The sequence below is a fragment of the Perognathus longimembris genome, chromosome 6, assembly GCF_023159225.1.
Source record: "Perognathus longimembris pacificus isolate PPM17 chromosome 6, ASM2315922v1, whole genome shotgun sequence".
Classification (NCBI taxonomy): domain Eukaryota; kingdom Metazoa; phylum Chordata; class Mammalia; order Rodentia; family Heteromyidae; genus Perognathus; species Perognathus longimembris.
Window position 1 is genome coordinate 78741843 of NC_063166.1, and position 26829 is coordinate 78768671.

At 53.0% G+C, this 26829-nt stretch overlaps 2 protein-coding genes and 1 non-coding gene across 5 annotated transcripts; 2 read left to right on the top strand and 1 right to left on the bottom strand.

The window, feature by feature from the left end:
* Window positions 1–588: 588 nt before the first annotated feature.
* Znfx1 (zinc finger NFX1-type containing 1) lies at window positions 589–25339 on the bottom strand. Of its 3 annotated transcripts, XM_048349603.1 has the most exons (14): window positions 25235–25339; window positions 23716–23797; window positions 18866–20674; window positions 16495–16626; window positions 14864–15012; window positions 13963–14112; window positions 13773–13887; window positions 11045–11292; window positions 9941–10080; window positions 7618–7772; window positions 7231–7376; window positions 5950–6060; window positions 5248–5343; window positions 589–3895 (listed from the first exon to the last, which is right to left on the bottom strand). In XM_048349603.1, exons 2-14 carry the CDS (start codon window positions 23774–23776, stop codon window positions 1454–1456), a joined length of 5754 nt encoding a protein of 1917 aa, XP_048205560.1. In that variant the 5' UTR covers window positions 23777–23797; window positions 25235–25339; the 3' UTR covers window positions 589–1453. The 3 variants fall into 3 exon arrangements, with proteins under 3 accessions (XP_048205560.1, XP_048205561.1, XP_048205562.1); XM_048349604.1 differs by lacking the exons at window positions 16495–16626; window positions 18866–20674; window positions 23716–23797; window positions 25235–25339 and adding an exon at window positions 16200–16476 and having other exon boundaries at window positions 14864–15049; XM_048349605.1 differs by lacking the exons at window positions 13773–13887; window positions 13963–14112; window positions 14864–15012; ... (2 more) ...; window positions 23716–23797; window positions 25235–25339 and adding an exon at window positions 11609–11713 and having other exon boundaries at window positions 11045–11391.
* LOC125353755 (collagen alpha-2(I) chain-like) lies at window positions 24818–26795 on the top strand. The gene is made up of 2 exons (XM_048349410.1): window positions 24818–25937; window positions 26294–26795. The coding sequence occupies exons 1-2, from the start codon at window positions 24818–24820 to the stop codon at window positions 26470–26472; spliced, it is 1299 nt and encodes a 432-aa protein (XP_048205367.1). The 3' UTR covers window positions 26473–26795.
* Window positions 26128–26218, top strand: LOC125354028. The gene has a single exon (XR_007211418.1). It is a non-coding gene; the product is annotated as a small nucleolar SNORD12/SNORD106 (small nucleolar RNA).
* Window positions 26796–26829: the final 34 nt, after the last annotated feature.

Consider the following 26829-nt stretch of genomic DNA (forward strand, 5'->3'; position numbering starts at 1 on the left):
CCCCCCCCCGACACCAGCCTGGCAGAGGCACAGGCCAAGCTTTCGGCACTGCGTGATCACTGTGCCTGTGCACGAGGCGGGAGCTCGCCTTAGCTGTGTGTGCCTGGACACGCGCAGGGTGCTGAGGCGATGCGAGCAAGCGGGAGCCCGGCGGCGTGGACCAGCGCCTGGGGAGCCAGCCTCCGCCCTCTGGGAGGGGGCTGTGGGCACACTGCAGGCAGGCTGGCTCACGCTGGGTGATCTTAGGGAGCCTGTGCCTCACACCCAGCTGAAACACGCTCTCCAGCAGCACATCCTCGCGTGCTCACAGCTACTCGGGCCTTACATGCGGCCACCACAGGCTCCAGTCAGGAAACGGGGGCTCATCCACCGGAATGCCTGCTGCGGAGAACCCCCAAGCAAGTCTTGTGGGCTCAACACGAGCCCAGTGCTGCGTTCTGTTGAAGGGTGTACATTCTGCGTGTGTAGAACTGGGCGGAAACAGTTCACGCAGGTTTGAGAAGCAGCGTGGGCCTGCTCTAGACAGCCTGCCCGTTTCCGCCCCCCCCCAGCGGCTTCTCAACAATCCACAGACATGGACCCACCACGGAGGTTGTCAATCGTCGTTTTTATTAATTGGCTTTATAGGTTAAAGTGCATAGTAAAGACAAAAAAGGAAATGCGTACATAGGAAAGGGTGTGTTCCTGGCCGACATTAGAAAGGACCTGAGTTGCCTAAGTGTTCTAGCGACCCCCGGGGCTGGCTGCTGGCCTGTGGTCGGGGCTGCAGAAGCGGCTGGCATGCTGCCCCTGCCCAGGTCAAAGCTGCGGGGAGGCGCTGGGGTCCGTCACACCTGGGAGGGGCTGCCGGCACTGCCCGCAGCGCTGCGTGAAGAAGCCACCGTCCAAGGGCATGTCACCGCGGAGGGGGCTGGCGTCGCTGCTGCCTGGGCCTGCCGCTGTGCAAGCCCTCGTGGGCACTGCCTTTCCACACGCGCCCGTGTCTGGAAGGGTGGGTGCCCAAGCAGGGCGGCTGGGACTTTTGTGCTCCTTGGAGATCTAAGCAGTTCATACGACTCCTCTGGTCACTGGGTGGGAGGGAGGGGGCCAGGCCCGGCCTGGCAACTGCAATCAGATGGTTTCACTGAGCGTGGACTGCCCTGGCACACTGCAGCCCACGCTGGGGCAGGCAGGACCTCGGGGGCCCTGGTGAAAGCCCAGATGCTCCGGGGGACCTGCCACTAACCGGCTGCGGGACAAGAGGGGTCCTGTGCTCACTGCCCTTGGTTTGGAGGTAAAGTGCTTACTCTAGCGCAGGGGTACATTGAGAATCAACAGTGGGCAAGCCTTAAGAAAGGATCCTGACATAGGTGCAAAGACTAAAGGACGTGATTAAACCGGACTCCTCACCTTCAGAAGGGAGCCCCCCAGCCGGGCCCTCCGCACCGGGCAGAAGGCCGCGCTGGGCGTCTTCCTAGATCACCCTCCATATCTCCTCAAAGTTCATCAGGTTGTTGGCCGTGTCCGACCAGGCGGCGTGCTGGGCTCCGTCCATCTCAGAAGCAAGCTGGTTGCTGCTCTCCAGCGTGTGGCGCTCGCCCCCGATCACCTCGTGACAGTCGGGACAGATGCCGCGTTGCATGGCCCCCCCACACCTGTTGATCAGGTAGATGTGGCCGTTGGGACACTTGAACCAGTGGCCGGGCGGGTAACCCATGGCGGTGACGATCTGCACTCGCTCCTCCTCCGAGATGCCCAGGCCAGAGCAGGGGAGGGCGGCTTTCAGGGCGCCCATCTTCTCCTGCACCAGCTCCTCATCCTTCGGCGTGAACTGACACGTTCCCTCCAGGATAGCCCGGATGCTGAGCACCTCCACGGCCACGTCCCCTTTCACCCGTCCCTCTGCCATCTTACAGCGGGCCAGGAGGTCCAGCAGGTACGTGAGCCTCTGGATCTCCCGCTGGAGGTCCCTCAGCTCCTGGCTGGTGAAGCTCAGGCGCTTCTTGGCAAGCCACTCGTGGACCTGGTCTAGCCGAGTCCTCACTTTCTTTTGTTCGGAGTCTTGTATCTTTTTCAGAGAATCCCCGAGTTTGGCCAAGTGGTCGTAGAAGTTGATGTAATTCTCCACCAGGCCCAGGTCTTTCACGGACAGATTCTTCTGGGCCAGCTTGTCGCTGAGCCTCCGGAAGTCGTCGGGAAGCTGCTGCTGGAGGAGGCTCTTGGTCTCCAGCAGGGCCTTCAGCTGCTCCTGGCTGGCTGCAATCTCCCTGGCAGAGCCCTGGATCCTCTCCTTGACCACCTCGATCTCCTCCAGCCGCTGCTTGATGCTGGCCCCATACCTCAGGTTTTTGCGGATGGGCACCTGGCAGAGGGGACAGACCTTCAACCTGATGGCCACGTCGTCGTCCTTCTGCTCGTTCATGTAGCGGTCGAGGGCCTGCACCTCGAAGATGTGGCTGCAGTCCTCGAGCTGCACAAAGCGAGCATCGGGTTCATCCTCGTAGCCGAAGAAGATCTGGGTGACCTCTTCCAGGTGGCAGACGCGGCACTTGCTGGGGCATGGCTCCCCGCACAGCCCGATGCAGGGGTGGCCGCAAGCCAGCAGCTTGGTACAAGGCACGTAGCACGGGGGGCGGTTGCAGGGCTCGGAGCAGAGTTTGGTGCACTGGTAGTGCTGGCAGCTCCAGACGCAGGGCTCCACGCAGGGGCTGCACAGCTCGCCACACTTCCTCCTGCACTGGCTGTGCACACAGCGGTTCTGACACGTCTGCTGGCAGGGCGGGCACCCGAGGGTGCACGGCTCCTGGCACTTGTGTGAACAGATGAGCCGGCGCTGGCACGGCTGCTGGCAGCGCTCGTGGAAGCGCCCTTCGAAGCAGCTGTGGCAGGAGCCAGGGCAGGGATGGCCGCAGTCGAGGACGGTGAGACACTGGAGGGTGCACTTGACTGGCAGGCCGTACTTGAGGTCTTCCACGTGGCCACACTCCAGCTGATGGCTGTGCCCACACTTCAGTCCCACGGTGACCATTTCGGAACACAGGCGCACGCAGGCCTCCCCACACGGGCGGGTGCACCTGTGGCCACATCTCAGGACCTTCGGGCAGGGCTCCTGGCAGCAGAAGGCCGACGCGGGCAGCGAGCAGGGGACCATCTGTTCGTGGCCACACTGAGGAACCGTCTTGGGCACTTTCACCTGGCAAGGCGGACACTCCTGGAAACAAACGAGGGGGCAGCGGTGCCCGTCCGGGCAGATGACCTTCTGGCACGGCTTCATGCACTGGAACTCCGTGTGCGCGGCGTCGTAGGGGTGGCAGGCCCGGGTGCAGACGTGCCCGCAGCTCAGCCGGAACTCACAGGGCAGGCTGCAGCCTCCTTCGGGCACTTTCTGGAAGTCCGAAGCTTTGGACACGGCGGTGTGGGTGTCGGGGTGGTTCTGGCAGCAGAGTCGGAGCGTGGGGCCGATCTGGTCGTTCTCGCGCAGGGTGTGGATGATCTTGCTCCACAAGGGCACCTTGGCCAGCATCTGCATGTTCCCAATGCAGTACATCCCCTTCTTGGCCCGCGACAGGGCCACGCAGATGCGGTTGGGGATCTGGAGGAAGCCCACCTTGCCCTCCTGGTTGCTCCGCACCAGCGAGAGGAGGATGATGTCGTTCTCCTCCCCTTGGTACTTGTCCACCACGTGGACCTTGACCCCGGCGAATGTCTTGGCAGGCATGAGTCTGCGCAGGCAGAAGAGCTGCCCGGTGTAGGTGGTGAGGATGGTGATCTGGGAGGGCAGGTACTCCTGGCACAGGAAGTACTTGCACAGCTCCACCACGAAGTGTGCCTCATGCTGGTTCTGGTGGCTTTTGCCTTCCTGGATCTCCTGCTCTGGGAAGTTGTGCTCCACGAAGAAGAGATTAGAAGCCACCCCCTGAGAAGCGAAAGCAATGCATTAGGAAGGCAGCGCCCTGCGGCACGGGTTTCACGGTCGGTCCTCACCAGCACTAGCCACTGATCCACGCGATCCACTGAGACCCTGGGGGCTTCTTTTGTGCCCCATCTCAGTCTCAATTTTTTTGTTTGTTTGCCAATCCTGGGGCTCAGGGTCTGAGCACTGTCCCTGGCTTTTTGCTCAAGGCTAGCACTCTACCACTTGAGCCACAGCGCCCCTTTTGGCTTTTTCTGTGTATGTGGTGCTGAGGAATCGAACCCAGGGCTTCATGCATGCCAGGCAAGCACTCTACCCCTAAAGCCACATTCCCAGCCCTTAGTCTCAACTTCTAGTCACCGTGTACTTTGTTTTAAAGCAACAGAAAATTAGGAGCTAGACAAGGAATTCTTGTCAATCTTAGTATTCACAGCCTATTTTGTTGTTGTCGTAGGGCTGAACTCAGGGCCTGGGTGCTTCCCTGAGCGCTTTCGCTCAACGCTGGCACTCGACTGCTTTGAGCCACAGCTCCACTTCCAGTTTTCTGGTGGTTAGCTGGAGATGAGAGTCTCATGAACTTTCTTACCTTGGGTTGGCTTTGAACTGTGATTTTCAGATCTCAGTCTCCTCCTGAGCAGCTAGGGTTACAAGCCCGAGCCACCAGCACCTAGTTCTCCCTCACTCCCTCTCCTTTCTCCTCCACTCACTCATGGCTGGCTGGCGCGCTACCACTGAACCACAGGCTCCTCTTCTGCCTTTCCTGGTGGTTAATTGGAGATTAGAGTCCCATAGACTCCTGCTGATTGTGAGGTCCTTAGACCTTAGCATGCAGAGTAGCTAGGTTTACAGGCATGAGCCACCAATGCCCAGCTTCATGTGTATGATACTGGTGGAGCTTTGTTGTTTGCTTTTCTGTCACTGTTGTTCAGTGGGAGGGATTGAACCCAGGTGTCTTGTGCATTTAGGAAAGCACTCTAACACTGAGCTATACCCTCACATCTGAAGACTTTTTTTGGGGGGGGGAGGGAGTGGGTGATGATCCTGGGGTTTGAATTCAGGGTGTGGGCACTGTAGCTTAGCTTTTTTCTTCAAGATTACCACTCTGCCATTTGAGCCAGAGCTCCACTCCTGACTTCGGTGGTTAATTGGCTTTAAGAGTCTCATAGAATTTTTTGCTGCTAGCTTTGAGTCGTGATCCTCAGATCTCCTGGGACTACAGACATGAGCCACCAGCGCTGGGCTCATGTCTGAACTTTTAAGTTGGATCTTTTCCCTTCTGAAAGTCTTCTTTCAGCCTGAGGCACAGCCAGCCCCTAGGTTGCTGACATCAGAGAAAGACGAGCGGACAGACTCACCTTGATCTTCTCATACTTGAGCACAGAGGGATGATTCTCCAGATCCTGGTAGATGTGTGGGGTCAGCAGGCGGGCAATTTCAGGGCACATCCGATGCTAAAACAACACAAATGTATCACTAGAACCATCTCAAAATGCAGGCTGCTGACTGAAAACTAGAGAGAGAATATATAATGACAGGGAGAAAGAAGGTAATGTAACTAGCTCTTCCATCCAGCAAAAACTCAACACGGGCTGGGGATATGGCCTAGTGGCAAGAGTGCTTGCCTTGTATACATGAGGCCCTGGGTTCAATTCCCCAGCACCACATATACAGAAAATGGCCAGAAGTGGCGCTGTGGCTCAAGTGGCAGAGTGCTAGCCTTGAGCAAAAAGAAGCCAGGGACAGTGCTCAGGCCCTGAGTCCAAACCCCAGGACTGGCCAAAACAAAACAAAACAAAACAAAAACTCAACACAGGATGATACATACAGGGTGACAGGAAACACTGCCGGTGTGGTGTCATGTGCCTGTAATCCCAACACTTGGGTGGCAAAGGAAAGAAGATGGTGACATCCAGGCTAGCCTGGGCTACATGAGACCCTATCTCAAAAAGCCAGAATAAGAAGGACTAAAGATTTCATTTTCATGAGAACTGAAACTGGCAGGCTCCCGGGAGCCTTCTCCTGGGTCATCTGGTAAGAGCCAAGGGCCAGCTTCTTACCTGGTAATTCAGACGAACGTAGGGGATGTTCACTTTCACGAGCCGTTCAAAAAGGGAAACCTCAAGGTTGAAGTTCTTGGCCAGATCATACACATTGGCACTGGGGCGCAGCTGAAAGAGAAACAAGGCTGAGGACTGTATGAGAAACATCTAGGCCCAAGCGAGGCCCTGGCAGGTTAAAGGTACAGGGACAAGGTACAAGGATGGCTTGCAGGGGTGGGATTCTTCGCGAGGACTCTCCCCCACCCCATGACATCTGATTTGACCACAGCAAGGAGGCAGCGGCCAGGCAGGCAGTCATCTGAAAAGCCTTGAGAGGGAGCCAGGAAGGCTGCCGCAGAAACGCCGAACAAACGAGACAAAACCAGAGAAACAGGCTGCAGCCCGATCTTACTGCCCTGGTAGGCTACTTTATGAAGCTGGATCTCTAATATTAAAATGCAGGGAGAAACCACTGGAGGGCTTGAAGCTGGCAAGGGACACAATCTGATTTAATGTTTGTTAAAAACATGCTCTGGGAAGTGGAGCTGTGGCTCAAGTAGTACAGTGCTAGCCTTGAGCATAAAGAGGCTCAGGGACAGTGTCCAGGTCCTGAGTTCAAGCCCTAGGACCAGCAAAAAAAAAAAGTGGGGGAGGCGGGCGGGAAAGATACATTTTAGCCAAAAGAAAAAAGATGTATTTGAGATTTGAGCCCAGTAACACTAGCTACTCAGGAGGCTGAGATCTTCTGATCTCAGTCCAAAGCCAGCCCCGGCAGACTCTTCTCTCTAATGAACCCCCAGAAAACCAGGAGTGGCCTTGAGCAAAAAGGCTCAGAGATGAGCCCAGGCACCAAGTTCAAGCCCCATAACCGACAAAAAAAAAAACAAAACCCAACCAAACAACAACAAACAAACCCTGCTTTGGCTCCTTTATTGAGGGATTGGAGGGCAGGAAGACTGGAGAACACTCGGTTATAATGCAAGGCCATAGTGGATCCAAGAGAATGGACACTACTGCTATGCTCTGCCCCAAAGCAAGCAGCACTTGTTTCTGAACCGCATGCAGAGGCTGGGTAGATGGAGCTCAGTGGCAGAGCAACCTCCCAGCACAGGGAGGCCCAAGATCTGATCCCCAGCAAAGAGAAGAAGGAGGAAAACACACAAATAATGTGGGAGATGAAGAAAGGAGGAATCACAAAGTCAGAGATAGGCTGAGGACTGCTCAGAAGCCAGGGCTCCCTGTCTGATCCTGCCCCGTCCACCCCAGAGCCTGCCTGCCTTCCAGGGGTTCTTGCTGTACCTGCTGGTGGTCCCCAATCAGAATGAGGTGCTGGCACGCTTTGCTCAGGGTGGCAATGGTATGGGCCTCGAGGACTTCCGCAGCCTCTTCCACAATGACAATGCGGGGCTCCACCTTCTGCAGGATCTGGCGGTACTTGGCAGCACCTTGGTCAGGAAGAGGAGAGGGGTCCTGAGCGGCGGCATAGCACACACTGGGCCTTCCGTGACTTGGTGACAGGGCCCCCACGCTCTCCTGGGGCTGATCCGGAGTTTCAATCTCAGCGGCAGCAGAAAGCGCCAGAAGCTGTTTTCTATAGCGTTTCAGCGTGGCTTCCTTCCGTCCCAGATGAGGCATTTCTTACCTGCCCTAGGTCAACTGTAGGATCTGGACCAGACAGCTGCTTACCTGTGGTTGTCATTCCTACGACCTGGGCATCTTTGAGGATGAGCAGGTCTTCCTGGAGTCTCAGCTCGGCCATTCTTTTTGCTGATGTGCGATAGCAGCTTTCATAGCTGAGTATCTTCCGGCGAGTATCTGCCTGGTACATCTGCAGCCACAGCCTGGAGAATGATCCGGGGAAAGGAAGCCACATCATCTCTGACAGGGAATCCCCTCATCCCCCCAAAGCCTCACCAGTGTGCCTGTGCCTGGAGTGAACTCTAGACCCTTGAGAAGAAAGACACACAGACGCAACTGGAGTCCAAACTGCCCACTGCAAGATGTGCAGGGCAATCAGGAGCTAAGACAGCTGAGTGCCACTGCTCAAATCCTTGTACTGGCTTTCCGATGATCATCAGAAAAAAATTCATGCTCCTCACCTAACCTTGCCCAGGCTGACCCTGGCCCACCACGCTGACCACACTGGCCATCTCCTGTGCCAGAGCCTTGCTGGCTGTCCTGCTTTCCAGTTCTTTTGCTAGCACTGTGACCTGAACTCAGAGCCTCACACTTGCTTGCTTGGCTTATTCCCAATTGCTTTGAGCTAGGCCTCTAGTCTGGTGTTTTATTTATTTTGGGCTGGTCTTGGGGCTTGAAGTTAGTGCCTGGGTGCTGTTCTTGAGCTTTTATGCTCAAAGCCAGCACTCTACCACTTGAGCCACACCTCCATTCTCATATCTACTGCAGGCTAATAGGAGACGAGTCTCACAGACTTTCCTACTACATGGGGATGGCTTTGTGACTCTCAGACCTCAGCCTGCAGAGTAACTATGATTATAGGCATGAGCCACTAGCACCTAAAAAAAGCCATCTGGCTTTTAGACAGTTATTTTAGAAATGGAATCTGCCAGGGCTGGGAATATGGCCTAGTGGCAAAGTGCTTGCCTCGCATACATGAAGTCCTGGGTTCGATTCCTCAGGACCATATGTATATAGAAAAAAGCCAGAAGTGGTGCTGTGGCTCCAGAGGTAGAATGCTAGTCTTGAGCAAAAAGAAGCCAGAGACAGTGCTCAGGCCCTGACTTCAAGCCCGAGGACTGGCAAAAAAAAGAAATAAGAGGGGCTGGGAATATAGCCTAGTGGCAAGAGTGTTTGACTTGTATACATGAAGCCCTGGGTTTGATTCCCCAGCATCACATATATAGAAAATGGCCAGAAGTGGCGCTGTGGCTCAAGTGGCAGAGTGCTAGCCTTGAGCAAAGAAAAGCCAGGGATGGAGCTCAGGCCCCGAGTCCAAGGCCCAGGATTGGCAAAAAAGAAAAAAAAAAAAAAAAAAGAAATGGAATCTGTCTTACTCGTCTGCCCAGGCTGCCTGGGAGCCTCGATCTCCTGTATCTCAGCCACCGGAGGAGCAACTAGGATCACAGGTGTGTGTGAGCCGCTGGCACTCAGCTTCTTTCCATTTCGGGGGATGGGGGGTGGGTAACACGCACACTCACCTCAATCCTGGAGCTTGAATTCAGTGCCTGGGCACTGTCCCCGAGCTTTTTTGCTCAAGGCTACTGCCCTACCACTTGAGCCATAACACCACTTCCAGCTTTTTGGAAGCTAATTGGAGATAATAATCTTATGGACAGATCCCAGCCTTGTGAGTAGCCAGGATCACAGCATGACCCACGAGTCTGGTTGCTTTTCTTTTTTATTGGTTGGTTGTGGGGCTTGAACTCAGGGTCTGGGCGCTGTCTCTGAGCCTCTTTGTGCTCAAGGCTAGTGCTCTACCATTTGAGCCACAGCGCTACTTCTGGTTGTTGAGTGGTTAATTGGAGATGAGTCTTATGGGGACTTTTCTGCCTGGGCTGGCTTCGAAATGCGATCCTCAGATCTCAGCCTCCTGAGTAGCTAGGATGACAGGGATGAGCCTCTGGCACCCAGCTTCTTTCCGTTTCTTCATGCTTCTGCCTAGCTTGAGTCCTCGACCTACCTATGTGACCCCTTAGTCATGCCTGCTTATCTTCCCAGATCGTGGATCCACTGGCACCTTGCTGGCACCCCAGACCCAGCTTATCCCAGGCAATAATCTTAATAATTCTCTGCTCTTTTTTCTTGAGGCTGAAACTCACAATCCTGTTTTTGTCTCCCAACTGCTAGGATTACAGGTGTGTGCTGCTATGCCTGGCAGGCCCTGTCCTTTGTTTATAGTATTTACACCACTCTTATTTTTCAGTTGTGGCATCGTATCCTTACAAGTCCACTGTTGTACAGACTCCGAGCTACATGAAGGTAGATGGTGCTGGCTCAGAAAAGGGCGTCCCTGGGAAAATGGCCCAGCTGCCTGGGCTGGGCACAGTACCTGTAAAGCTGCCAGCGAGAATTCAGGTCGAGCCGCCAGAGGTCCTGGATCTCATCCGCCTCGGCTTTAGTCATGGCATTCAGTTTGTGGAGCTCAACCTTCACTTTCTTCTTCATTTTCTTTTTCTGGCTGCGCTGGACCTGTCAGGAGCAGAGGCACGTCTGGTTCTACACCCACAGCAAGGGTCCACCCCGCACTCTCCAGCCTCACACTCCCCGCAGCTACTCCCACAGTGTAGCTCAACAAGGACTCGAGCCCGTCTGCCTCCGCTCACAGCCCCACTCTGCCTCCTCTCCGCTCGGGGACTTAAACTCTATGTGCCTTGGAATCTCCTTCTAGAAACTAGAGGCAATAACAGTACTGTTCCGGGGTTGCTGGGCTGAGAGAAGTAAAGGCTAAAGATGTGGAAGGTACTGCGGCCAAACGGCACCAGGCCTCCCAGAGCATGCTCTCCACACAGGCTGTTTCTTATCAATGGGGAGGAGTAAAATCTCGGCTGCTGGGGCCTGGAGCCAAGCAGAGCTTAGGAGAATGCACTCTCTCTGGCTCTGTCACTGAGTAAGGCCGCAGCCTTCAGGGCTGACATCGGGACCAAAGTCACCAGGCTAAGATCCTCCTCCAACAACGCCGCATGGCACAGAGGCTCAATCCATACTCCCCAGGCTTGGGTCCCGACTGCCCACCACCTGCAGTGGTGTGAAACAGAACCAGGAGCCCATGTGGAGCCCATGTGGCATGCCGTCAGCCCCTCACATGGTAGGTGGGGTACACAAAGTGGCATTCTGGGTAAATGCTCAACCAAGTGGGGCAGAGGGGAGCATGCAGGGAGGCTGGCGCCCACCCTTCCAGCCTGGAGGGCTTCACATTCTCCTGCTTGGTTCCTTTTACTTTTTGTTAAAGCTGGTGTGGGTTGCCAGGGTGCCTCTGCATAGCTGTTGCTCTTTATATGCTTGGGATTTAGACTTGTATATACCAAGGTTGGGCTGGAAAAGGGGTGCACTGGCCAACAAGGGAGAGGCGGCAGGAGTGGTCAGAAGGCTCTCAGGTCGGGCCCAGCAGTGCAGCCTCACTCACTGGCAGCAGTGATGGGCGGAGGGCGCCTACCTCCCACTCCTCTGCCGCTTGCTCCTGTCCACCTGCAGTGCCGGGGCCGCTGTGGTCTAGCCGCATGGCCAGAAGCATTTTAGCCAGCTCCTGCTCGGCCCCATTCTCTTCCTTCTTCCGTCGCCGGGGCCTCACCACCTCTTCCTCCTCAATGACCCGGTCGGCCTCAATCAGGTCAGCCTCCTCTGCAATCTCGATCAGGGAGCCTTCCTCCTCTCCTTCTTCTTCCTCCTCCCCTTCTGCATGGGCTGGGAGAGGAATAAAAGTGGAACACAGATGGAGAAGCCTCAAACCAAGGGGTGGAAAAGGACCGCGCCAGCAGCTTGGGAAATACAGGAAGATACAACCTCTTGGGCTGGGGATATGGCCTAGTGGCAAGAGTGCTTGCCTCAAATACATGAAGCCCTGCGTTCAATTCCCCAGCACCACATATATAGAAAATGGCCAGAGGTGGCGCTGTGGATCAAGTGGCAGAGTGCTAGCCTTGAGCAAAGAGAAGCCAGGGACAGTGCTCAGGCCCTGAGTCCAAGGCCCAGGACTGGCAAAAAAAAAAAAAGATACAACCTCTTAGAGGGAAACCGGGAGGAGAGGTGACATATATGCTCCTCCCCCTTTTTTCCTTGCCAGTCCTGAGGCTTGAACTCAGGGCCTGCGTGTCCCTGGCTTCTTTTTGCTCAGGGCTAACATTTTACCTCTTGAGCCACAGCACCACTTCTGGCTTTCTGTTCATGTGGTGCTGAGGAACTGAACCCAGGACTTTGTGCAAGCTAGGAAAACACTCTAGCACTAAGCCACATTCCCAGCCCTCCCCTTTTTGATATATGATTTTTTTTTTTTTTGCCAGTCCTGGGCCTTGGACTCAGGGCCTGAGCACTGTCCCTGGCTTCTTTCTGCTCAAGGCTAGCACTCTGCCACTTGAGCCACAGCGCCACTTCTGGCCATTTTCTGTATATGTGGTGCTGAGGAATTGAACCCAGGGCTTCATGTATACGAAGCAAGCACTCTTGCCACTAGGCCATATTCCCAGCCCTTGATATATATTTTTTTTTTGGCCAGTCCTGGGGCTTGGACTCAGGGCTTGAGCACTGTCCCTGGCTTCTTTTTGCTCAAGGCTAGCACTCTGCCACCTGAGCCACAGCGCCACTTCTGGCCATTTTCTGTATATGTGGTGCTGGGGAATTGAACCCAGGGCCTCATGTATACGAGGCAAGCACTCTTGCCACTAGGCCATATCCCCAGCCCCCTTGATATATGTTTTATATCTTAAAAAAAATCACGTGTGTGAGCCCGGTGCTGGTGGCTCATGCCTGTAATCCTAGCTACTCAGGAGGCTGAAATCTGAGGATCATGGTTCAAAGCCAGCCCAGGCAGGAAAGTCCATGAGACTCTTATCTCCATTTAGCCACCAGAAAATCAGAAGTAGCACTGTGGCTCAAGTGGTAGAGCACTAGCCTTGAGCTGACGAGTTCAGGGACAGCTCCCAGGCCCAGAGTTCAAGCCCTAAGACCACCCCCCTCCCCCCAAAAATCATGTTTGTGCCTTTCCCCTCTGCACTCTTCCTGGAAGCACTATAACACTCAGATAGCAAGATCCTATTCCTGCTCCTTATTCCAAAAACCTACTGAACACATTGCCCTTAGAAGGTATGCTTTTTTTGCGTATAGGGTGTGTGTGTGTCCAGTAATGAGGCTTGAACTCAAGGCCTCATTTTCTCACTCGGCTTGGCTGATACTCTACCACTTGAGCCATCCCTCCAGTCCAGCTTTTTTCAGAGTAACTGGAAATAACAGTCTCTTGAACTTGTCTGTCAGGGCTGGCTTTGAAAGGAGATCCTCAGATCTTAGCCTCTGAGTATCAGGATTATTGGTGTGAATCACTACTACCTGATTAAATGTATACTTTTTGTTGTTGTTTCTGGCCTGTCCTGGAACTTGAACCCAGGACTTAGGCACTATGCCTGAGCATTTTTCACTCAAGGCTAGCACTCTTTCACCTGAGCCATAACACTACTTCTGGCTGTTTGGGCACTTTATTGGAGATAAAGAGTCTCACAGACTTTCCTGTCTGGGTTGGCTTTGAACTGTGATCTTCAGATCAGCCTCCTGAGTAGCTAGATTATAGATGTGAGCTAGTGGTGGGGCCTGGCTTCCAACTCTACTTCTTTTCTTTTTGCCAGTCCTAGGGCTTGAACTCTGGGCATAGGTGCTGCCCCTGAGCTCCTTTTGCTCAAGGCAAGTGCTCTATTACATAAGCCACAGTGCCACTTCCAGCTTTTTCAGTGTATGTGGTGCTAAGGACTTGAACCCAGGGCTTCATGCATGCTAGGCAAGCACTCTACCACTAAGCCACACTCCCAGCCCATTCAACTTTTTTTTTTTTAAAGCAAAAGCTTCCTTAAAAGGACATACACTGGTGGGCACTGATGGCTCACATCTGTAATCCTAGTTATTCAGAAGGCTGAGATCTGAAAATTGCAGTTCTAAGCCAGCCCAGTGGGAAAATCCATGAGACTCTTATCTCCAATTAATCACCAGAAAATCAGAAGTGGTGCTGCGGCTCAAAGTGGTAGAGCACTAGCCTTGAGCAAAAAGAGCTCAGGGGTAGCACCTAGGCCCTGAGTCCAAGCCTCACAGTAGACAAAAAAAAAAAAAAAAGCTGGAGGTATAGCTTAGGCAGGAGTTAAAAACTGGTCTTCGGGTGGGATTGTAGATGGCCAGGCAGTCCTCACCTGTGTTCTCAGGTCCTGCTGGAGCAGCATGCTGAGTGAAAGCGCCAGCCCCCAGGCCCAGCCACTCAAGCATCATGGAGTGCTTCCAGGGCTGGAGGCAGCCCCACTCGCTGTCCTGAGGAAGCAAGAGGTCAGGCATGAGAACCTAGGCCAGCCAGAGCGGAGGCGGTGGGCCTTGCCAGAGCCCTACCTGCCCAGGTCCGTTCATCAGGCTTTCCCAGTGCCGGGGGGAGATGTACTTCTGCAGGTGCTGCTCCCGGAGCACGCCGCGCGTGGTGCACACCAGCGTCTGGGCGCCCTTGTCAAGTCCCTGCCCCGACTCCTTCATCTCGGTCACAATCTGCCAGGAACAGAGGGAAAGCCAGTGGAAAGCTGCCACACCCCAGCGTCAGTCCCTCCAGAGACCAGGGAAGAAACGTGCATAAAGGGAGAACAGTAGATGAGGAGACAAAGCAATATCCACAGGGCTGAAGGAGCCCATGGGCCAGCAAGACGGACAACACCCTGGAGAAGCAGCCAGGCCTTGCAGCATCTCTTCTCTCCTGGCGCTGGTAACTCAGGTTTGGTTTGGTTTGGTTTTTGTGCTGGTCCCGGGGGTTGAACTCAGGGTCTAGGCAAGGCCCTTGAGCTTTTTTCACTCAAGGCTGCTGTTGTATAACTTGAACCACAGCTCTGCATCCAGCTTTTTGGTGCTTAATTGGAGATGAGAGTCTCAAGAACTTTCTTGCCCAGGCTAGCTTTGAACCATGATCCTCACTTCTCAGCCCCCTTATCTGCAAGAATTATGAGCATCGTGCTATGAGTCAGGAAGGGTCTTGCTATGTATGTTATGTTACCCAGGCTGGCCCCAGACTCTTGGCCTTAAACAGTCCTTCTGTTTCACCCTCACAAAGGTCTGGTGTACACACACGTGCCACCACGCCTAGCTCAAGTGTCAGGGCAGGAGCATGGCATGGTGTGTGCGTGTCCTGTGGGTGGAGGTGGTGGCTGGAAGTTCACAGGTCACACCAAGGGACTACCAGAATGATAAGCTAAACAGAGCAGCAGTCCAAGGGCCAGGGGTCGCCCCAGCCTCCCGTGTCTTGACTCACGCTCATGTAGGCCTGCCGGAGGTGCATGGGGAGGCTGCGGCGGAACTCCCGCTTGTTCCTCAGCTCCCGCAGCGTGAACTGCTTCAGGACCTCACTGCTGCTCCTTCCGCCCACTCGCACAATGCTGGTCTTCTGACACCTGTGGATACCTGGGGGCAGAATGGGGTACCACAGGGCTGAGAAGAGCTCAGTGTGTGTTCAATCTCGTCTCGGCTCGTACCCTACTTCTGGAAACTTAGCCGTAAAGAGCAACAAGATGTATCCCTGTTTGTGCTGCCCTTGAGGGCCGGGGCTCTGGAGTCGGGCCACGGGAACCCAGTGCTCTAACACTTGGTGCAAAATACCTGGGGAAGTTACTGCGCTCCTTCTCAGTTTGTCTAGGATCAGGACAGCAATAGCTTTCTCATAGAAACACAAGCCTATCTTTGTAGCTCCTAGCCAGGTCCCAGCACAAAGCAGGTACTCAGTAAACAGGACCCATTATGCTGATCTAATGACCCCTTGAACATTCTAGGAATGGGCCAGACCTGCAGTAATCACAATACAGACCCAGTGTTTGTTTCCTTGTATCATGTTCTAGCAGAGAAGATACTCCCTAAATGAGCGATGACAACAACAGTCGGCACCTCATGCTAACCACACATCAGAAGAACTCACCTCAAATTTAGTGGGGTAGGGAATGCATTATATAAGCAGAGACTCTAAGATTTACTTAGGTGAAGATACAGAGAAGTGGGAAATTATATACAAAGGAAAGGAAATCATGTATGTATTCACTGTTGTTTGGTTTTATTTTTTTGCCAATCCTGGGGCTTGGACTCAGGGCCTGAGCACTGTCCCTGGCTTCCTTTTGCTCAAGACTAGCACTCTGCCACTTGAGCCACAGCGCCACTTCTGGCTTTTTCTATACATGTGGTGCTGAAGAATCAACTCAGGGCTTCACATATACAAGATGAGCACTTTACTACTAGGCCATATTCCCAGCTCCTGTATTCGCTGTTAATGCAATTAGTATTTGGACCACAATTTGCCTATTTTAGGCTTCCCATCATAGCTGGGATGACAGGAATGTGCTACCATGCCACGTCTTCCCCTTAGATGGTCTTGTGAATTTTTTTTTTTTTTTTGCCAAGGTTAACCTTAAGCCATAACTTCTGATCTTGGTCTCTGAAGGTGCTAAGATGGATTACAGGCCCAAGGCATCGGAGAATGGCTGCAGTTACTATTTCTCAAGAGCTTAATATGTGCCAGGCTCTGTGAATATAAGAAACCCCACCAGCTCTCAGCATTTATGGTGTAGCATAGAGACACATGTAGAAAAAGTACAAAATTAGACTTAGCTGTGTCTGGGGGCAATGGGAAGAGTCTATGTGAGGGAGACACAATGAGTATGTTGGAGCAGGCTCAGCTGGAGGAGGTCAAGGTGAGGGGTTGAAGAGGGGAAGTGCATTTAGGCAGATGATCAGCATGGAGGAACTCAAGGAATTGAAGGTGGTCAGTACCGCTGGAGTTCGGGGGAGCAAAGGAGGAAGCCGGAGGCAGAGGCCGAGGCAGGCCATGAGGAGGCCTGTGCCCTGGATCCAAAGGGCACAGACAGCTAGCTGTTCTAGTGCTGACGATTTAGCCATTACCTTCCAGAAACTGGTCCAAAGCATGATTGGTGTAGCACACCACCAGGATGGGGAACTTCTGGTTGCTAATTTGCCAAACAGACTCGTTGGTCAGAAGGGCCTGAACGATTTTTAGACCCACATAGGTTTTACCTAGAAAATAGAGAAAGGAAATTTAAAATTTTGTTGTTTTTATTAATTTTTTTATTCCCTTTAACTTAAAGGTAAACAAAATATGCATTTCAAATCTTATTGAACTTATCAATCTGAAATGTTTACATAGAAGACCAACACGCATAGGATTTCAAGTAGCTTATAGGATAGTCCATTGTCCATTTCATTCTTGGCTGGGTGCAGAGGCACGTCTGTAAGACCAGCTAGTGTGGAGGCTGAGACAGGAGAAGCAGGAGTTCAAGCCTAGCCTGGGCCACATAGCAAGACTCCTCTCAAAAAAAGGAGCTCCCAGACACAGGCAGGAAAATGACTACAGAACAGGGGTCACACACAGTGGGTGGGGGAAAGTGACTACAACACAGGGTCACAAGCAGTGAGCTTGCAGAGGAAGGAATGAACCCAAGGACGCACTGCCTGAGTGGCCACAGGTCGTCCCTTAGAACACACAGAAAATCGCTAACACTATTGCCTTGGGCGAGAGAACTGACAAGAGATGGTGGGACGGGACTCTTGTTAATACATGTGCACCATTATTTATTAAACCACAATACTAAAAGTTAATAATTAGTCAAATTTTATTGTCTCTGATAAGCTAAACCTAAGACTGTTGACATGCAGTAGTGCTGGAAAGGCTGTATGGAAATGGAAACATGAATTCGCTTGTTGCCAGTCCACATCCTCCTCCTTTTTTCTCCCAACACTGTAACATTTTCATTTGTATGTTTCTTTCAGTCTTCAGGAAATCCTGTAACTAAAATCCTGTGACTTTCTTTTCCTTTTGGTAGTACTGGGTGTTGCACTCAGGGCCTTGCACTTGTTAAGTAGGTGCCATGCCACTTGAATCACTCTGCCAACCTTAATATTTTTTACTTTTTTTTTTTTTTTTTTTGCCAGTCCTGGGTCTTGAACTTAGGGCCTGAGCACTGTCCCTGGCTTCTTTTTGCTCAAGGCTAGCACTCTGCCATTTGAGCCACAGAGCCACCTCTGGACGTTTTCTGTATATGTGGTGCTGAGGAATCGAACCCAGGGCTTCATGCATGTAAGGTGAGCACTCTACCACTAGGCCAAATTCCCAGCCTCATTATTTTTTAGATAGTCTTTTTGCCTGGACCCCAAAATCCTCGTTTATACTTCCTACTGTAGCTGGTATGGCAAACCTGTGCCACCACACCCCACTTTTTTCTGCTGAGATGCCGTCTTTTCCCTGGCTGGCCTTTAGTCACAACCTGCCTCACGCCATGGGACATGTAAAAGCACTACAGATCAACACATGCAAGCATGATACTAATTATTATCTAAGAAGTAGAAGCCAGGGGCTAGGAATATGGCTGAGTGGTAAAGTGCTCGCCTCGTGTACATGAAACCCTGGGTTCGATTCCTCAGCACCACATATATAGAAAAAGCGGGAAGTGGCGCTGTGGCTCAAGTGGCAGAGTGCTAGCCTTGAGCAAGAAGAAGCCAGGGACAGAGTTCAAGCCCCAGGACTGGCAAAAAAACAAAACAAAAGTAGAAGCCACCTGGGCTCTGGTGGCTCATGCCTAAAATCCTAGCTACTCAGGAGGCTGAGATCTGAGGGTGGAGGTTTGACGCTAGCCAGGAACCAAAGTCCAAGAGATTCTTATGTCCAGTTAGCTACCAGAAAACCAGAAGTGGAGCAGTGGCTCAAAGTGGTAGAGGGCTACTCTGGAGCAAAAGAGCTCAGAAACAGTGCCTGGGCCCTGACTTCAAGCCCCACAACTGGAAAAGAAAAACCGAAAACTGGAACTAAAGGTGTACATATGTCCACATACAATATACAGACACACAGGTATCCGTGTTAACCCAAGGAATAGCAGGAAAGGCACACATAACAGCACCCCAGCAGTGCCAGGAGGAATGGGTAGGGAGAAATACTTCTGTGAGAATGAAGTACTGAGGGAGGTGGGAGCTGGGACTCTACAGACAAACGGTCACTTAGCATTAAACAAATGACGATGACTTTTGGTAAAGCAGAGCTAGCACACCTCCCTGGCTTTGATCACCAACAGTCTTCTCTAGTCTTGTGATTTTTGGTATACTGTTATGCATGTAACAGCTTTTCCACAGTCCTCAGTGGAAAATCACTGAGTGTCTACTTTATGAACACTCTTAAGCCCAAATCCGGGAAGCCTAGGGCAAAGGCTACCTCCCTTGCCACCTCCCAGGACAGATGCCGCAGCTGTGCGAAGCTCTACTGTACCTGTGCCAGGAGGCCCCTGAATGATTGCCAGCTCCCTTGTGAGAGCAAACTGCAAGGCTTCCATCTGGGAGTCATCCAGCTTCAGGGCTTCCTTGGAGGGCCACTGGCTAAGGTCGAGGACATTCACTTTAGGGCGTCTCCAGCCCTCGGCATTCCTCAGAGACTCCCAGGAGGCTGAGGGATTCTCTAGTAAGGGGGTGAAATCATACCTGCCCCCCATTAGCAAGTAGTGTGGCTGCTTCACGTGAGAATCACACTGGACAATGTTCCTCTGGAAGGGGACGTCGTCCTCCTGGACCTCCTGCAGTCCCTCCAGGACGTGCCGGTAGGCCTCAAAGTAGGCTGTGGTCTCCACCATGAGGAAGGAGTCCGAGGGCTGGACCTCCGCCAGCAGCTGCTGGCTCTGCTCATTGAAGCACAGCTGGACAATTCCTTGGCACAGATCTTCCTGCTCCCGGTTAGAAACAGTGGCAAAAAGAAATGTCTCAAAGTTGTCCTTGGACATGCACACCAAGGACCCATACAGTAAGCGCTTGGAGTTCTGCCAGCGGATAAACCTCAGGGGCTTCGTATCAAACTGTACCTTGTAGACGATGCCTGATGATGAACACATGGGGGTGATGATCTGGGTGTTGAAATAGATGCGGATGTCGTCAAACTTCCTCTTCCTCAGGCCCTGGTCCTCAAAGCTCTGGAGAAGCTCCAGAATGCCTTCCCGCAGGGGTCTGACAAAATCTTCCCGCAGGAGTCGGAAGTGGGTGTCCAGATAGACAGCCGTGCTCTCGTATTTTCCAGAGATGATGTTGGGGCGGAGGAAGGGCCTCTCGTCCAAGTGCACTTCGTTGTAGGTAGGGTAGATGGGCATGGTCCGGTAGCTAGCAACTTGCCCATCAGCCTCAGGCTGCACCAGAGTGTAGGTGTCCTCTCTTAAAGTGCCCTCCCGCCTCTTCTCCTGCATATGCTCCAGGATGGTCTGCATCTTCTCCAGGTTCCGCTCCGTCTCCTCTTCTATGTCTACCCCAGAGGCTCGCAAGGCATTCAGAGACCCTGGCAGGAGAGACACGAGCATGGACGTTTCCTGCACGGAGCTGGCGGGGAAGACGTTCACAAGGTTCTGGAGGAGGGAAATGATGTTGCTGATGTGCTCCGGGTACTGGTTGCGGATGGCAGGCACAGGCTGGGTAACCATGCTCACCACGTAAGCGGGCAGGCAGACCTTGAGGAATCTCGAGTTCTTCAGTATGCCGAGGATGTGGAAGATGCTCTGGCGGTCCATGTTGGAGCTGAAAGCCTTCCGAAGAACCTGGCAGATGAGTTCCAGGAAGCTGGCTTTCATGGAAGAATGAGAGAGGAGTTCCTTCAGTCCTGAACTGCTGGCAAGTGTGATGGCCACCTCAGAGGGGTCTTTCTGCAAAAGACTCTCTAGGAACTTGTAGCCCAGTTTCTTCACCTGCTGCGGCTGCTCTGCAGGCTGCTGGTGGGGTGTCCGCCACTGCTGGAAGTTGTCACTGGACCATGGTGGTCTGCGGTTCCTCCCCTCCAGGGGGACTTCTCTCCACCCGGGGTCATTCTCTTGCCCATGTCTTTGGCCTCTCGCTTCACCGCTGGTATGCCGTTCCTGGCTCCTCCTTCCCTGATGTGGGTTCCTGCCCATGGCCCTGAATCTGTCTTCTCTCTGCCGGTAATGAACAGAGTGACTGGCAGCCCTAGGGTGCCGTCCAGGATGATCAGCTCCTTCTCTGGATGCACTGGCTGGTGGGTTATTGGCCCGATCTCTAGCTCTTGGTGCTAACTCGCCATCCAAACGCCCTAGGCACAACAGAAACACTGAGTAATAAGCACGGAATCAAGGACAAGAAAACCCAACAGGACAACAAAGAACATGATTTTATTTTCCGAAACAACAGAGGAGCTCAAGTTTCTCTTGGAGAAAAAACAGATTTCCTACCAAGTTGTATAGTAACTAAAAGAGCTGTGGAGTAGAGTATGGTGGAACATGCCTGTAATCCCAGTTCTCAAGAGGCTGAAGCAGGAGGAGAATTCGAGGCTGGCTTGGGCTACATAGTAATACCCTGTCTCATAAAAATAAAATGACAGCACCAAACAATAACCATAACAAAAGATAGAGGAGGAGAACTCTTGCCTAGCACATAGGAAGTCTTGAGTGTGATTCCCACCACCATAAGAAAAACACACAGAGAGTATTATTGCTGGGGAGACAGAATATTATTGCTAGGATGAAAGAGGGCAGAGAAATAAACATTTATTGTGTGCCTAATATATGCTAGAGAATAAGCGTTTACAACTTATCTCATTTAATCCTCGTAGCTGGGATTTAGGTCTCAGAAATCGGAAACTTAAATAAGCTCAGTGGTTCCAGTCTCTTGTCAGCACCAACTAGTTAGAACACGAGTCTTGGGGCCAAACCTTCTCCCAAGGCTGGCATGGTCACTCCCTCACTGGTGGCCTTCTCTCTCTAAGTCTCAGTGCCTGGCTTGTACTCAATGAAATGTGTTTAATGCTTTGAATAGCCCCAACACAGGAAAAGCTCTCCGTCAGTGTTATTCCTAATAGCAGGAGTAGTAGTATTTTGCTGGGAATGCCCAATCGATTTTCACAGGCACTACTTTTGTGACACAATAATCACAGGGACATGGAGTCGGTGAGTACATCAAGTGAGGAAAACTAACACCATCCGCAAATGCACTCTGAGTGGAAAACAGCAAGACTGGGCTTGCTTACCAAGGTATTTTTCAGCTAATTCAAAGACAGAGAAAGAAATCGAAACACAGACATAAAGTTTTGTTTCAGGAAACTGAAAACAAAACTCCAGCTTTTGATTTACATCATGAGTTCATGACATAGCTCCTGTCAATGGAGAACACACACAGGAAATGGGGGAGGGGGGCTGGCAACAGCACACTGGGCTCCACCCCCCAGGGAGCCAAACCGGTCCTCCATCTGCCACTCATTCCATAAATGCCCTTGCCAGACACACTGAGCCCATGTTCTCACTTCCCTTTCCTCTAACGCATTCTGGAACTGACCCAAGTCAGCAAACTAACATGGAGAATGGAAAACAAAGAGTATATCCAGTGACTCCATAATATAAGACATCACAAAGCCACAAGCACAAACAATATTTGAGATAAGCACATCACTCCATGACACCAGATGCTAAATACAGCAATGCATACTTTTTGCTTTGCACTTGTAGGGAAAAATGATTACAGTGCTTTGCTAAATAGCCCAGGGCTCTGCTAGGAAGCCCAATCTGGCATTAAAATCTCTCCTGCCCTAGCCTCTCAAGTGCTGTGAATTAAAAACTTGTGCCACCATGCCTGGCTAGAGAAAAACTTAGTACAACAATATAAAGGAGTATTTGGTAAAATGCAATTGCCATACAACTGAACTCTAACTTTTATAACTGTTATATTTAGATTACCTTGCAAGCTCCCCCAGTCATAAGAAAAATCAATTTAGGTATTTATTTATTTTTTGGTGCTGGTTCTGGGGTTTGAACTCAGGACCTGGACACTGTCTTTGAGGTTTTTTGTTTTGTTTTGTTTTTTAACTCAAGGCTGGTATTCTCCATTTGAGTCACAGTTCCACTTCTGGCTTTTTGGAGGTTAACTGGAGGTAAGATTCTCAAGGAGTTTTCTGCCTGGGCTGACTCTGAACCTCAGTCCTTAGATCTTAGCATCTTACATAGCTAGGATTACAGGTGTGAGCCACCAGCTCCCAGCTTTTTAAAAAGGTCTTACTTTTACTATTTTTATCTCATCAGAAGTCTCAATTAGGCTGGGCACTGGTGGCTCACGCCTGTAATCCTAGCTACTCAAGAGGCTGAGAGCTTAGGATCACAGTTTGAAGCCAGCCCAGGCAGAAAAAGTCCCCGTGAGACTCATCCCAATTAACCACTCAAAAACCAGAAGTAGGGCTAGGCCTCAAAATGCTAGCCTTGAGTTCAGGGAAAGTGCCCAGGCCATAAGTTTAAGCCCCACAACTGACCAAAAAAGTCTCTACTGGTGGCTGGGAATGTGGCTTAGTGGTAGAGTGCTTACATAGCATGCATGAAGCCCTGGGTTTGATTCCTCAGTACCACACAAACAGAAAAAGCCGGAAGTGGCACAGTGGCTCAGGTGGTAAGAGTGCCAGCCTTGAGCAAAAAAGCTCTAGGACAGTGCTCAGGCCCTGAGTCCAAGCCCCAGAACTGGCAAAAAAAAAAATATATATATATATATTAAAAAGATAAAGACAGAGCCAGGTACCAGTGGTTCATGCCAGGTAGGAAAGTCCATGAGACTTGGCTCCAATGAACTACTCAGAAAAATCCAGAAGTGGTACTGTGGCTCAAGTGTTAGAGCATTAGCCTTGAGCACAAAGAACCTCAGGGGCAGTGCCCAGGCCCTGAGTTCAAGTCCCAAGACCAGAAAAAAAAAAGATGTATTAGTACATTAAGTCATTCAATTAGGATTAAACTAAAAAAAACCCTCTCTTTCTCCACTTTAAGTGATGCTACTAGACCATTAAAAACTCTGCTTTGGGCATATGTTTTGTTTCTACTGGATAGCTGCTCCAAACCAAGAGTTATTTCCATTTGGGATTTGCTAAAGTGAACTGTCCCCACTCATTAGCTTTCTTGGAAAGTGGAGGGCTGGTTCATCCTCAGTCTTTCATGCTGTAGCTGAGGAATAAGTCACTTTGTCCACTTTAAAGATGCAGGCTTGCCTAGCATGCATGAGGCCCTGGGTTTAATTCCTCAGTATCACATAAACAAGAATAATAATAAAGATGCAAGCAGTGCAAGGTGGGCTGAGTCATCACCCCATGCTCAGAACCCTGCTCACCTCTGGGGTTGGTGTGGGGATTCCCGGGCCTGCCCTCCACGTGAGGTCTTCTCTCCTCCATGTCTGAGCCACTTCAATTCCTCTGGAATTGCACAAGTGGAGAAAATTTCAGTGCCCTTAATCCATTTGCATTTTAAAATGTAAAATACCTTTACATTTGAGTGATTGATTAGCTAAGAGCTAAATGCAGTCCAGCTAAGAGCACAAGTGCTCAACTCTGCATGCCCCATTATGATATAAAACCTTAGATTCACAACTGCAGTGACCCCTAGGAATCAGGTGCCACCTTTTTCTGACTCTGGCCCTTTTTTCTCAAATACCGTTTGGTTTCAGTCTCCAGTCAAGTTACTCAATCAGTTGCTAGGTTTCATTTTCCTTTCCTATATGGCAGATAAATATTACTGCCAGGAAAAAAGTACATTTTGGTTAACCCAAGCCCTGAACTTACACCTGGTGTTTATAAGACATAGTGCTCTGTAAGTTTTGATTCCTGTGTTTTGAAAATAGGGAGCATTAAAGCCCCCCTGGCCTGCAGAAATGACTGCTCCAGAAACATCTTCCTCAAGAGCAGTCAGAAAGCAGCAGTCCTTTCTTTCTGCCATCTTGATCAGTTTTGACACAGTTCTATAAGAAGAAAGCCCTTTAAGGCAACACCTCAATATAACCCATGCACATGATGTGGGTTGGGGCTAGAGGAAAAGTAGGTGACTCAGCCCTCAGCAAGAGGATTTCTAAGCCTGTCCTTGTTGCCGAGCTTTAAAATATTCATAGCTGGGAACTGTGGACAGATTTGGCATTCTATGAGATAGCTTTTATCCTCATCAGAAAAAGGAGCCCCTTTCCTTCCCTCTGGGAATATTTTTCTGGAGTCTCCTCCCTCATCAATGTCTGCTGGTCCGGTGCAGGTTCAAAACTTAGTTGCTATTGTTTCTTTCAGTGTTGATGGGGGCAATTCCTGCTTCTTCTTTTGGAAAAACACTCATAGAAGCACAGAAAATGGAGGAGGAGAAATTAAAGAGAATAAAAAAATAGTTGGCGGAGGAAATGCCATGAAAAAAAAAAGAGGAAAGCATGGGTTTGTTTGGAGGGCTTGAGGTCGGCAATGGTCCAGCTGGCTCGGGATGGGAATCTCGGAGAACAGGAGGTCCGCCCGGTCCTGGGGGTCGCGGGCAGCAAGGGCCACATCCCAGGACTGGGGTCGTGGGGGGCGGGAGGGTGGGCGCCCTGGGAAGGAGCCCCTGGCCGGGGCTGGAAGAGCTGGCAGGGGAGAAGGCGGGTGGGCAGAGTGGAGCCAGGGCTGCCGGGGGGCAGTGGGGTGGCAGGAACGGGGGGGCAGTGGGGTGACAGGAACGGGGGGGGCAGCGGGGTGGCAGGAACGGGGCCGGCGGGCAGCGACGGAGCTGGGGCGGCCCGCGGGGGGGCGGGAGGGGGCGGCCGGGGACGGAGGGCGACAGGTGAGCGGAGGGGCTCCCGGGGCTCCGGGGGCGTCGAGGCACCGGGGCGGACGGCGGCCACTCACCGGCTCCGGCTCCGGCTCCGGCGCGTCCCCTCGCCGCCGCCTCGGCTGGACTGCGCTCGGCTCCGAGGCCGACGCCCCGCCGGGGCCGCGCACTTTCGGTTTCCCTTCCCCGCAGGCCGGGCCGGGGCGGGCCGGGGCGGGGCGAGGCGCCCGGCGGGCGGCCCGGAGGAGGAGGAGGAGGACGAGGAGGCCGGCGGAGGCGGTGGCGCGGGCCGCGGCGCAGGAGGGCCGGGACTCGCCGGCCCGCGTCCCCGCCCTCGGGGCGGGCGGAAGGGCGGCGTCGCCTCAGCTCCCCGCGGCGGGCGGGCGCGGCCGGGGGGTGGGGACCGCGGGGGCCGGGCGAACTGCGCCCCAGGCCCTCGCCAGCCTCCGCCGGCCCCGAAGGAACGGGGACCCGGCGGGCGGCCCGGTGCAGGCGAAGCGCGACATGGCGGCGAGGCTGGAGGGAAGGGGGCGGGGAGGGAGAGAGGAGGCGGGCGACGTGCGGCCGGACTACCACCAGAAGGAACTACATTTCCCAGATCTCACCGCGGCCGCGACCGGAAGAGGCGCTCCCGGGCTCCTATGCGCAGGCGCGCCACCCGCTCCGTCCTATATAAGAGAGGTCCGGGACGCTCTCGTCCTTTCTGTTTTCCGGCGCCTCTCCGGTTGGATCGTTCGTGGAGGGATGTGGTCGCCTCGCGGGAGCCGCCTTGCGCGTGGGGTGAGTGCAGGCCGCTTCTGTCTCCAGCGTGCTTCTGCAGCACACCGGCCCCCCCCATGTCCTTTGCCGGGGCGCAGTCGCCTCTGCGGCGGCCCCTGGTCTCCCCGCACTTGCTCCGGCGCCCCTCTGCGGCCCCCAGGGCCGGCCGTGGGGGGTAGCCCGCGCCCGGGCGCGTCCCTGGGTCTCCTCGGCGGGTGCAGGTGATGACTTCACTTTTTTCCCCATCGGATCGACCATGCCGATCCCGTAGGACGTTTGCCAGTTGGTCCTGATGCACCCGCCCTGGCGCCTGGCCCGGCCCTCGGCAGCGCGGGACGACGGCGGCCGCCCATCCGCGCCCTCTCTTTGTGCTCTAGGTGAGCGCCGCCCGGCCATGCGGGAAGGCCGCGGAGGACCGAGGCCGCCGTCGGGGCCTCGGGGAGGCCTTGTGCAGACGTCCACCGCCCCCGCCCGTCTCCTGACCTCCCGGGCGAGCGTTCCTCGGTGGCCGGCGTGCAGGGAACACGCGCTCTGCAGCGTCTCCAGGCGGCCGTGAACACGCGGCGTTCAAGTTGTGGTGTAACAGGTCGGTTTTTGGTTCTTCGGAGGGGCTGGGAATGGAGCCTTGGTCCTCGAGCGTTCTAAGCACGTGCTCCGAGTCAATCTGCACCACATACATACTGGGCATCATCTCTGGGGCACTAGGTAGTACTTTTTACAAGTTTGGCTGTTAACCGTTCAGTTCTGGGGAAGATTAAGCGTACCCAGTGGAGTTGGCCCATCGTGGAATTTTGGGGCATTTATGTGGCCACGTTGGAAGTTTTCAAGAGAACTGGTTTTCTTAGAGCGCTACAACGTTATTGTCCCAGGTGACTTTAAATTCCACCTGCCCGGTATGAGAGGACTCCTGTGA

What these genes read in the sequence shown, in the direction of transcription:
- Znfx1 (XM_048349603.1), bottom strand. Translation starts at nt 23,776, where the DNA reads ATGGAGGAGAGAAGACCTCACGTGGAGGGCAGGCCCGGGAATCCCCAC. An exon ending in TGATGAACGGACCTGGGCAG is followed by an intron (nt 13,888 to 13,962) that starts GTAGGGCTCTGG and finishes TTGCTTCCTCAG; the next exon opens with GACAGCGAGTGGGGCTGCCT. An exon ending in AGCAGGACCTGAGAACACAG is followed by an intron (nt 11,293 to 13,772) that starts GTGAGGACTGCC and finishes TTCCTCTCCCAG; the next exon opens with CCCATGCAGAAGGGGAGGAG.
- LOC125353755 (XM_048349410.1), top strand. Translation starts at nt 24,818, where the DNA reads ATGGTCCAGCTGGCTCGGGATGGGAATCTCGGAGAACAGGAGGTCCGC. An exon ending in GGAGCCGCCTTGCGCGTGGG is followed by an intron (nt 25,938 to 26,293) that starts GTGAGTGCAGGC and finishes TTTGTGCTCTAG; the next exon opens with GTGAGCGCCGCCCGGCCATG.